This window comes from Vespa velutina, chromosome 19, assembly GCF_912470025.1.
Source record: "Vespa velutina chromosome 19, iVesVel2.1, whole genome shotgun sequence".
In the NCBI taxonomy this organism is placed as follows: Eukaryota; Metazoa; Arthropoda; class Insecta; order Hymenoptera; family Vespidae; genus Vespa; species Vespa velutina.
Window position 1 is genome coordinate 2,642,213 of NC_062206.1, and position 12,500 is coordinate 2,654,712.

At 29.7% G+C, this 12,500-nt stretch overlaps 1 protein-coding gene across 1 annotated transcript in view; it reads right to left on the reverse strand.

Moving 5' to 3' along the window:
- Window positions 1–12,500, reverse strand: part of LOC124955801 (cadherin-87A) — a 139,658-nt gene that overhangs the window by 61,429 nt on the left and 65,729 nt on the right. Inside the window, exon 3 of the mRNA XM_047510761.1 lies at window positions 9,021–9,076. Within this exon, the coding sequence (XP_047366717.1) occupies window positions 9,021–9,076 (56 nt within the window). The remainder of the gene's footprint in view (window positions 1–9,020; window positions 9,077–12,500) is intronic.

The following is a 12,500-nucleotide window of genomic DNA, read 5'->3' on the forward strand; positions in this document are numbered from 1 at the left end:
CAGGAAGGAGAGAGAGAAAGAGAGAGACAGGAAGGAGAGAGAGAGAGAGAGAGAGACAGGAAGAAGGATAGAAATAGATAGACATACCTGCAGATACAGAGAGAGATAGAGAGAGAGAGAGAGAGAGAGAGAGAGAGAGAGAGATGCTGGGCGCAAATTACTTGAGGTTTCCGGCAACTGGCGCTAATTGAATTCCCCGATGAATCGAACTCTGCATGGCGCAGCCGAGCGGAATATTGGCTCTTTTCAACGGCGCTTTCAATGAACGGAGCTAGAACATCCTATCTCTCTCTCTCTCTCTCTCTCTCTCTCTCTCTCTCTCTCTCTCTCTCTCTCTCTCTCTCTCTCTCTCTCTCTCTCGGTTTAGCTGGTAAAGGCGACGAATAGAGCTTGCGGTGCTTTCGACCGGCAAAATCGTCCTGCCGAGACGATCAACGCGATTCCGTTTCGAACATCACTTAAGCCGTAACCCCTTTCGCATCTTCCCCTATCTTCATCCTTGTCTGACAGTATTCTCCTTCTTCTACTCTACCTTTTCCTTCTTCTTCATCTTTTTATTTTTATACCCTTTCTCTGTCTTTTATCATTCTCTTAAAACATCTCCTCGAAAGAAGGATTTCTCGGATTTCATCAGACTGTCTGTCTCTCTCTCTCTCTCTCTCTCTCTCTCTCTCTCTCTCTCTCTCTCTCTCTGTCTGTCTGTCTCTTTCGATTTCTTTGAAATCGATAACTCTTGGGTATATAAAAAGGACTACTTTTAAATCGTCCCTTTTTATTCTCTAACAATGGGATAGATAAGTTTCTAACATGAACACGCCGCCGCATTATACCAATTCCATTTTTTCTTTTTATATAACCCAAGGTTAATAGAAAGTATATTCATCGTTTACGAAATGATTGGTTTTTTTTTTGTTTTTTTTTTGTTTTTTTTTTTTTTTTAAGTTATTAAAATGACAACTATATCTCGAATGAATAATATTAAAGATAATCATAATATATAATCGACAATTATAATTTTATGAATAATAATATTAAATTTATCTTAGATAATATTATTTCGAACGTATTAGAAATATATTTGAATAAATTTTTTAATCGTTCCTAGTAATAAAATAAATAATTATATGATGTCAAATGTAATAATTTTTAAATCAAACTTACGAAAGAAAAAGCTATGTTAACTTTTAAATCAAACTTTTCTTTCTTTTTTTTTTGTTTTTTTTTTTTTTTTTTTTTTTGTGCAATGTTAATAAGACAAAATAATTTCAATGTAACCATTCGTAATACGAATTCTGTTTCTTCAAATAAATCATGGGAAATAATTTCGATAACATTTAAAGTAAAACGAAATTGTATGCAATGTATGGAATTAAAAGAAAGAACGAAAAAGAAAAAGAAAAAAAAAAAAAAAAAAAAAAAAAAAAAAAAGAAAAACAAAAACAAAAAGGAAAAAAGAATTCGGATATAAAGTAAATAATAATAATATTAATGGAATTGTAAGAAAATTAAAATAAAGTCTTAGATCTGATCAAATGATAAATATGTAATATCTATGGATAAATATAATTTTAGAAACTGCTTCGCGTTGTCAAAAACAATCGAATCGATTCGAGAAGAAGAAGAAGAAGAAGAAAAAGAACAAAAAAAAAAAAAAAACAAGAAGAAGAAGAAGAAGAAGAAGAAGAGGAAGAAGAAGAGATACGACAGTAGCCTGGACCACCCAACCCGAAGCGTCACAAAAGGGACGGCGAAATGTCGGAAATAGTCGCGTCTGTGGCGTGCGAGATAAAGGTCCTCGGCTGCTGTGGATAATTACCTCCTCTTTACTCTTGCCAAACCACGTAAAGAGAGACAAAGAGACAGTGAGAAAGAGAGAAAGAGAATGTCGTTATCGAGCCGTCTACGAAATGTCGTCGTAGACGGCCACCATCACCGACCACATTGTTGTTTATATTTCGCTTTTACCTTCCTTCTTTATTTTTCTCTATTTTTTTTTTCTTTTTTTGTTTTCGTTATTTTTTTCTTTCTTTCTTTCTTTCTTTCCTTTCATACATAATGCTGTCCTCTTTTCTTCTTTTTTTTTCTTTCATATGTCTCTTCTTTTTTATTCCTCCTCCTCCTCCTCCTCCTCCACTTTACATTTCATTCTCGTTACGTTCGTAATACTTATCTATTTATATATTTATTTATTCGATTTTAAAATGAAGTGACAACTGATTGAACGTATATATATATATATATATCGATTTCAAAATCGTGTATCGAATCAATTTCATTTTTCTGACGGCCATTCTTTTCTTTTTTTTTTTTTTTCTTTTCTTTTCTTACCGTTTTCCTTTTTTCTCTCCTTCTTTATTTTGTTTAAATGTCTCTGATTTATTCATTAATTCAATTTTAATGTCTATTTATTAAGAGATTAAAAATTGATTGAATATTTGATTTGGATTATTTCTATTGGATTATTTCTCTCTTTTTTTTTTTTTTTTTTTTTTTTCCCCTTTCGAAACATACTATCTGCGTGTATCAATCAAATAGATATAATAATCAGCTGTACATTGATTAGAAATTATTGATTGTGCAATTATTGATTTAAAAATTATTATATATATATATATATATATATCGAATTATTTTAATTTCTACAAACAATTTATTCATTAATAACTAATTATCTATTCATAAATAAAAATTTTAAATATCAATAATCCATGTAAACTGATAAGAAATTATTGTTGAAAAAAATTAATTAAATCGTTGAAAAGAAATCAATTATTTTCTCATACGAACGGACAAAATGAAATAGGTAAAAAAAAAAAAAAAAAAAAAAAAAAGAAAAAGAAAAAGAAAAAAAAAAAGAAAAAAAAAAGTGACGTGAAGTGAAATTAAAACGATAATACAGAAGTTAGTAACAAAATGTTTTAATTATTTATCGGAACGTTTCGTAGTAAATTTCTTTTTCAAAAATGTTTTACCAAATAAATTCAAATATATCTATGTAATAATATAGTTAAATAGAGAAAGAGAAACAGAGAGAGAGAGAAAGAGAGAGAAAGAGGGAGAGAGAAAGAGATAAAGTATAGAAACATAGACGTGTAGAAAATGAAGGTAGGTTCTCGTGGATTAACTCGAAACCACGGCGAATAAATAACCATTTGTCGTCGAGAATGACCTCGATGGAAACTAAGACCCACCACTCTAGGTCTCTCTCTCCTTCTCTCTCTCCTTCTCTCTCTTTCTCTCTCTCTGTTTCTGTCTCTTTCTCATTCATTCACTTTCAGTCGTCCATTTTCCTCTTCCTCATCTTTATCCTGCGGGAGCTTACGCGCACTAAAGGCTTAACGTAAATCCTTTCCACCGAGTGTATCCAGAAATATACGCCCAGCTACCGATAATAAACCTAATTATTCAGTTTAGCGACTTTCTACCGTGAAAATCTTAACGTTCTAACCTTTACCGGTCTATCCTCTCTAAATTTATCGTAGGTTATATTACAACGATTATGCTTTTTTTTTTCTTTTTCTTTTTTTTTTTTTTTTCTTCTTTTTTTTTAATCCTCTAAAAAATTCCCTTTCTTTTAATACATAATATTTTCACGAGCTAATGATTAATTATATTACGTGAAGAATAAAGAAAGAAAGATGAAAAAAAAAAAAAAAAAAAAAAAAAAAAAAAAAGAAAAAAAATCACTCCTGATATAATTTATAATTAATACGCAATTCTCTTTTATAATAGCTTATACACTTACATGTATATATGTATATATATTTCTATGAGAGAATATTATATACTTTATATACTGATATATACATTAATTATAATTTTGTAATATTATATATGAGAGATTCGATATTATTTATATATCGATATAAAGTAATAAAATAAAAATCATAAATAATTCTAATAATATAAATAAATGAGATTTTTTAATGTTTCTCTATGTAACATCTACATTGTATCTAATTCGAATTTACAAAATTTTCTTTTCATCCATTCTCTCTCTCTCTCTCTCTCTCTCTCTATCTATCTCTTTATATTACATTTTCAAAGACCCAAATGTTTTTCTTTTAACGTTGAAAGTAGAAAAGTCGAGTATCGAAGTCGGAAATTACGAAAGTAAAAGTTAGGACGCTTTCCAAGAATCTTTCTTTCTTCCTCCCTCCCCCTCTCTCTCTCTCTCTCTCTCTCTCTCTTTTTCTCTTTCCTTTGATCTTCAAATTCATCAAAAAAGATAGAAAAAAAATAGAGAGAGAGAGAGAGAGAGAGAGAGAGAGAGAGAGAGAGAAAGAAAAGCTATTAGAACAGTAGAGTATTTCTCGTGATTGTAAAATCGACTTTGATATCGCAAAGGGTTGTGAAAACAAAAATTTCGAAAAAGAGAGAAGAAGAAAAAAAAGAAAGAAAGAAAGGAAGGATGGAAGAAAGAAGAGAGAATAAAACGTTATTAATGTTTCTTTCACTTCGATTTTCTCGAATCGTCTTCTTCTCGCGATATTTCGAAAATGAAAGGAAAATCTTTTTTCCATCCTTCAAGAAAATTCATAAAATTTGATTGACATATTTTTCTTTAAAAAGGATAGAAATAGTGAGGAAAGATAACGGTGACCTATAAAAACATATCAACTCGAGACTTCTTAAACTTATTAAATGAAATAATTTTTATGACAGCCGTTTGTTCTTTCTCATCTTAATAAAAAAATATTATAATCTATGTATGTACGTATTAAAAAATACAACGACGATAAACTTTTAATTTATTTTTCTAATCTCTCTCTCTCTCTTTCTCTCTAACATTTTCTAAATTATCTTTTTCACGATATACGAGATTTATATTGATTGTATATATAAAATTAGAACTTACAATTATAAACTTATATATATATATATATATTTTTTTTTTTCTAAATAATTCTCTTAAAAATAAATATGTCGTATTATCTGTACCCTTTCCGTACATTTCTAAATCCTATAAAAAAAAAAAAAAAAAAAAAAAAAAAAAAAAAAAAAAAAAAAAAAATCATCATCTGTCTTAAATATTAACGTCGAATGAACGAAACAACTTAGCATAATATATTTCTAATTATTTTGCAAAACGAACGAATTAAATCCTTTGACTAATCGTCGTTTACGTTTTCTCGTTAAATATTACGTTTTCACGTCTTTTCTAATTTAAAAAAAAAAAAAAAAAGAAAAAGAAGAAAACTGAAAATGTTGAACGTTAAAGTAGTTATACTAAGAGACCACGAAAACCGCTACTTTTATCGCGTTTCTCTTAGCGTACATAGACACATACACAAACACAAATACACACACAAACACACAGAAACACGCACATAGACGTACACAATCTTACATGTATGTAATCGCAAGGAAGAACCGTTCCAGTAATTAGTTCCTTCGTTACTTTCTTTCTAACGTCTTTTCGATACGACGAACACGAGTCGACTGACGAGCGATAATGTTAGAACTTCGTCCTTTACGAGCTTGTGAATAAACAACCCTTAATGTTTTTCGACCTAGCGTCGTACATTCTACAAGTTTTTTCTAAACATCTCTCTATTTAACGACAACACTACGAAAGCGACGATCGTTTTTCGGTCCTTCGATTGAGAAAGAAAGAGAAAGAGAGAAAATACGAGAAAGAGAGAGAGAGAGAGAATGTAAACAAAGAAATAAGCAATAAAACGTATATAATAATAAATTGATTATGAATGACAAATTCAAGATTACGAGCGATCTAAAACTTTATCCTAAAATAATAAAATATAATTAATAATTAGTAATAAAATATAATAATATAATTAATAAAATTAAACATAATATTATATTTTTCATTGATATATTAGGTGGACCGGAAAGTAATGTCGTTTCTGGCAAATGTCGATATTTGATTGTTAAAAATTGTTAAAAATTTATTCGTTTGAATTTAATTTAAGAAAGCGACATTAGTTTTCGGTTCACCTAATATATATATATATATATATATATATATATATATATGAGCCGTTTATTTTGAAAGTGGCCTAACTCCATTTATCTTCAAATCGAGATATTTAAGGATTTGCGTTTCAATGAATTTAAAGATATACGTATAGGATACTAATGAGTCATACTACTTAATCTAAGGGTGTTAAATTTATAGTTCCTATTAAAATAGTGGCAAATTATTAAGTGAATAATATGCGTTTTCTTATCAAGAATGGAGTTAGGCCACTTTCAAAATTAACAATCAGTTTCATTATAAAATTTGAAGGTACCCAAGAGAGTCCATTCAACATAATTTAAAATACTTCAAATTGAAAAAAAACAATACTCAATTTATTATATATATTTATATTTTTTTTTCCTTCGTCTTAATTATTATTCTCCAATCGTTCTTTTATATGAATTTGCAAAAACAATTACTATATTTAAGATATATGAAAATAAATTTTATAAATGCCTTTGAAAAAGATAAATCGTGAATGCTTATTTATGTACATACGTAAGAAATATTATCGAATAAGAGAATATTTCATACAACGAAAAAATAATTCATATATTATAGAGTTTCTTCATTAATGAAATTTCATGGATGGATGGATGGTGAATACGTCGAAATAGTTTCTCTTATGGTTAACATGAGCATACATACTCTCCCTACATAACAGGAAGATGTTACATATGTATAAACATATGTACCTATTAGATCTATCTATCCATACGTATATAAATATATACATACATATAGATACATATGTATATATGTAAGTTCGAACTACTAACTAACGATCCATGTACATTTCAGTTGAAATGATCTGAGAAGGAGAGAGACAGAGACAGAGGGAGGGAGAGAGAGAGAGAGAGAGAGAGAGAGAGAGAGAGAGAGAGAGAGAGAGAGAGAGTGGAAAGGTGAAAGAGAGAGAGAGAGAGAGCTTAATGTCGAGGTAATCGTATCGACTATCTAATATATATATATATATACACGCAAACTCCATATATATATATATATTAGGTTGGAAACTATGAAACGGGGATTTTTGTTTAGTTAATTATTTTCATTCAACGCCCGTTTCATAGTTTCCAACCTAATATATGTTGTTATATTATAATGACGTAAGAATGTGAAAATGATTTGAAAGGAATAGATATCGAATGCGATAACGAGATAGAAAGAGACAGAAAGAAGAATAGAAAAAGGAAATGAAGAGAAGAAGGGGAGGAAAACGGAAATGGATACCGTTGAATAAGGGTGGTATAAAAAAGAAGGTGATGGTGAAGATGGTGGTGGTTGATGGTGGTGGTGGTTGGTGATGTAGTAGTTGGTGAGTGCGTGGAAGAAAAGAACAGGGACTCGTTTTAGACGTGATCGTACGTGATCGAACGGAGAAGCGAATAGTCGCCGTATTATTGAGCGAGGGACGCATTATCCCGTAATACGCTCGGCTGCATCCGGCATTATCGGAAACTCGTTGCTCTGTCTCGATGGTGCCGTATTTAACGGGCTCCTGAAATCTACGGAAATCTCGTGTGAATGTATAGAAGAGTTATAGAGAGAGAGAGGGGGGGGGAGGGAGGGAGAGAGAGAGAAGATTATTAAAATCTTTCCTTTTTTGCTTTTTTTTTTCTTCTTCTTTTTCTTTTCTTTACTTTTTACTCTTTTTTTCTTTTTCTTTTTTTTTTTTTTTCTTTTCTTTTCTTATCTTTTTCCATTTTATTTTCGATCATTCGCAATCATAAAATGTAGAATATCTATTTTATTCCCCTTCAATTTCTTTATCTCTGATCCGATGAGGAAAAAAAAAAAAAGAAAAAAAAAAAGAAGGGAAAATTTCAAAATAAATCATTAAACAATAGAATTCCATCGAATTGAATTATATGCGAAAACTTTATGTATATCGTATCAGATACGACTTAATACTGTTCATCCCTTAATAAAATTCTTTTTTCCTTTCCCATAAGATATTAGCCGTAATACATATATTTTATTCAATATTAAAATTCTACATGCGATAAGTACGATATTAAACCAACTTAGATATGTATGTATCTAAAACGTTCTACATACACATACACATACACACACTCACACACACACACACATATATATATATATATATCTACATATAGTTATATATCGGAGAAACGATAAGAAGGAATATGGCTACGTTTTTCGATATTACTTGTCGCGCCAACTACATTTACATTTCTCTAAGTTCCAGCTTTATTTACTTAAGCACTTCTACCCTCCGTCTACGAAGATTAGATTTTCTCTCTTTCTCTCTCTCTCTCTCCCTCCCTCTCCCTCTCTCTCTTTCTCCTTTACTTCTATGTCTCTAGAAAAGTATTTGCAAAGAACGAGGCAAACGTTTCTTATATATATATATATATATATATATTTCACGCTTATACTCAACGTTTCATCATTCCGAAAGTTAGATAAAGAAGAAAATAGTCAGAAAGAAGGTGTAAGAGAGAGAGAGGGGGAGAGAGAGAGAGAGATGTTTCAGTAGAAGCTTCCTGTTTCCATCCCCCGGAAAAAGGAAACTCTTTCCATCGTCTTTCTAGTTGTCCTTTTCTATCTCTGTTCCCTATTCTCTATCTATCTATCTATCTTTATCTCTCTCTCTCTCTCTCTATCTTTCTCTCTCTCTATCTGTCTTTCTTCCTCTATCTCTTGCACATTCACATGGAAAAAAAAAAGAAAGAGAGAGAGAAAGAGATAGAGAGAGAGAAACTATCGGTTATTCGAACACTTTATCCCGTTGTCCTAGTTCGTTCACGACGACGGGAAAATATTTAAACGTTTCTCCATTCCGATCGATTTGAATTCATTCGTAGAATAAGACACGACAAAAGTTCGATCTTCTATTCGTAAATGAGAAAATTAATAGAAAAATAATCGATATTCCATATTAGAATTTTATTATTAATATTTGTATCTAGAAATGAATAAAGAAAATTATCGATCGTTAACTTCGTTGATCGATTCGATGGATATGTTAATTGGATAAGGATATAATATAAATTTAGATTAGACTTACCGCTCGAAGAAATCAATAAGAAGATTATAAGGATAGCCCCTCGAGTCCTTGAAAACCTGTAATAAAAGAGAGAGAAAGAAACAAATTAAATAATCCACAATGACGAATAATATATTCATTTAAATCGTTCAGATCAATCTGATTATCTAGCATTTTCTTCTGGTTTTTCTTTTTTTTTATTTTTTTTTCTTTTTTTTTTTTTTTTTTTTTTCTTTTTTTTCGTATTATTTTTCATAATTTAAAAAACTTTTATCTACAGCGTATGTCAACGAAATTTTTCGAAATTTGAAATTGCCTTTAAGATCGCTTTAATAATCGTCGATTCACGTGTACCTACGCATACATACACGCACACACACACACTATGTACATACCTAAATATATAGATTGATTCAAAAGTTCCTATAATGATATTAAAAAATCAATTACTCTATCGACGTATCTTTTTAATGGCAAATATTATCTCTTTTTTTTTTTTTTTTTTTTTTTTTTTTTTTTTTTTTTTTTTTTTCTATTTTCTTCAATCTCAAAAGCAATAAAGCTTAGCTCGTAAAATTCTTAACTTAAATAAATAAAATTGAAAGATATTTAAATGTAAAATTGTTGATTTAAATAAATAAAATTAAATAACATGATGAAAGATATCTTTAACGTATTATACGATTAATTGATTAGATAATTATAATTATCTAAGAAATTTGTCTAATCGATCTAAAACGCTTTTGTTCGAGCTTATTAATAATAAACACGCATAACGACGCGTGTATTGGATTTTTCTGAGTGACGTTAGGGAGAAATGACGTGTACGTTCAATATCAGTATTTTGCCGTCGAATCTGCAGGCTCGATTTTATCCTTCCTATTGTTCCCCCTTCGTCAAGTTGACAGAGCATCCAGAACGATAAAGCTCCTATCGCGAAACCGGAAATGCCGGTACACGTGCCTCTCTCTCTCTCTCTCACACACACACACACACACACACATAACAGATATACACATACATACAACAAACACAACAGATATATATATACACACACATACACACCATTACACACAGGTTATCCTTTAGCCTCGTTAAACTTCAACGTAACATTCCTGTATCTTCTTCGCTCGTCCTCTCTCAGTTTAATTAAGCACAAACATTGTTATCCCTTAATACGTACTTAAATCATCATTACTATGATAACAATAATAACAATGATAATAATGATAACAATGATTACGACGATAATGATGATTAATTTATTAATATAACAATATAACATAGAATATCAATATACACGTCGTATAATAATCATTTATTCTTCAATTCGAACGAATGATAATATTTATATGCATCTATATATTATATCCATCTATGTATGTAAAATTTATTTTAAATATTATATTACATTTCGAAATATGTTAAAATCGAATTGAAAAGTAATATTCGATGAAAAGTGTCTTGATTATCTGTTTTAATGAACGATGGATAGGTAAAAGAAGAAGATGAAGAAGAAAAAAAAAACAAAAACAAAGGAAAAGAAAAAAAGAAAGAAAGAGAGAGAGAGAGAGAGAGAAAGGAGGAAGAAGTAGGGGGAAAAAAAAAAAACAAAAAAAGAAAAGCAATGAAAAATGATTTGGTCGAACATTAATTACGTATAAAAAGAGACGTGCAATTTGAAAATTTACTAACGAATTGCAAATAGACGCTGTGACGTTCTCAAACAAAGAGATTACGGGAATCTTACTTTATTCGTTCAATTTTCTTTCTTCGTAAATTAATAACGTGAAGCAAAGGGAATAGAAAAAAAAAAAAAGAAAAAAAAAAAAAGAAAAAAGAAAAAAAAGAAAATGAATATGCTCGTACAGGTCTCTATATAAAAGAACGTAGATAATTTTTTTTTTGAATCGATTGATTTATTTCATGACCTTTATTTAAATTCGTAATTTTAAAGCTTGTAATTTTACAAGTTAGGCTTGCAGTTTTACAATCAATCGAGACTCTCTCTCTCTCTCTCTCTCTCTCTCTCTCTCTCTCTCTCTCTCTCTCCTTATACATATATACTGATTATTTATTATTTATAATAATGATTATATTTTTTATCAATAATTAATTCATCAATTGTTTCACTCGTTTACTAATTCAAAAAAAAAAAAAAGAGAAAAAAAAAGAAGGAAGAAAGAAGAAGAAGAATATTATCTTTGATAAATTATTAACAGAGACAATGATAAATATCGTCAATTATTATTACCACATATCGATTATATATCTACATTGAGAAATTTAAAAATTACGAGAAAATAAAAATCGATTATTATCAAATAGGATAAGAGAGTCCTTAGTTAAAAACTTTTTTTTCTTTTTCTTTTTTTTTTTTTTTTCCTTTTCGATTTAATCGATATGATAAATCTCCCTTTTCATGGGAAAGTAATGACAAATATCTAACGAAGAACGAACCGATTAATAATGTTCCGGATTAGCATTTTCATGGTGGCAGTAGGAGTAAAACGGTTCGATGGATTTCCCTTGAAAATCTTTGTTTCCAAGATAATTCATTGGATTTTCGGTATGTATGTATTATATGTATATGTATGTGTGTGTATATATATATATATATATATATATATGTGTGTGTGTGTGTGTGGCCCCGAGCTCGCATTAATCAGCGTCGAAAGTAAAGAGAGTGGCTGGAATCGACTTTATCAAGGACTTTATCAGGATAATCGAATGGAGTTGGAACGATCGAACGCTTTTCTATCTTTATCTTTGTCTATCTATCTCTATCTCTCTCTCTCTCTCTCTCTCTCTCTCTCTCTTTCTCTCTACCCTCCCCTCAACCCCTTTACTCTTACTTTAGCCTATTCTCGTTCCAGTAGGAGTTCTCTTACGTACAGCAGAATGCATCTTAGGTGACGAAGTACCAGTTCTATCGGTCGACGTGCTTGACGTACTTGACTATTTTCTATTTGTCTATGCTCCTTCTACTAAACCATTTCTGCAAGTAGCAATTTCGTGATCCTAATTTATTTAATAAATAGAATAAATCGAAAGAGAGAGAGAGAGAGAGAGAGAGATGACATTATCCTTGTTCTTATAACTCGTGTACGGGTATGGATGTTTATTTATCTTCAAAAAAAAAAAAAAAAAAAAAAAAAAAAAAGAAAAAAGAAAGAAAAAATCTTTTCTAAATAAATATCTATATACAATAAATCTTTTTAAATGACAAATGACGTGTCGATTGAAAAGAAAACAATATAAATTATTCGCCATTCCTCTCAACAATTTTAAATTTCATTTTATAAATCATATATTTTATTTATTCATTTATTAATTTATTTATTTATTTATTTTTTTTTTTTTCTTCTTCTTCTTCTTCTTCTTCTTTTTCATTCGTTCTCTTTGAATTAAACATTAACGATAAAAATTAATCGAAATCGAAATCAAAATAAAAGAATGCACGACGTCAGTCATTTCTCGTTCAATCGCGCTGCCATCCAC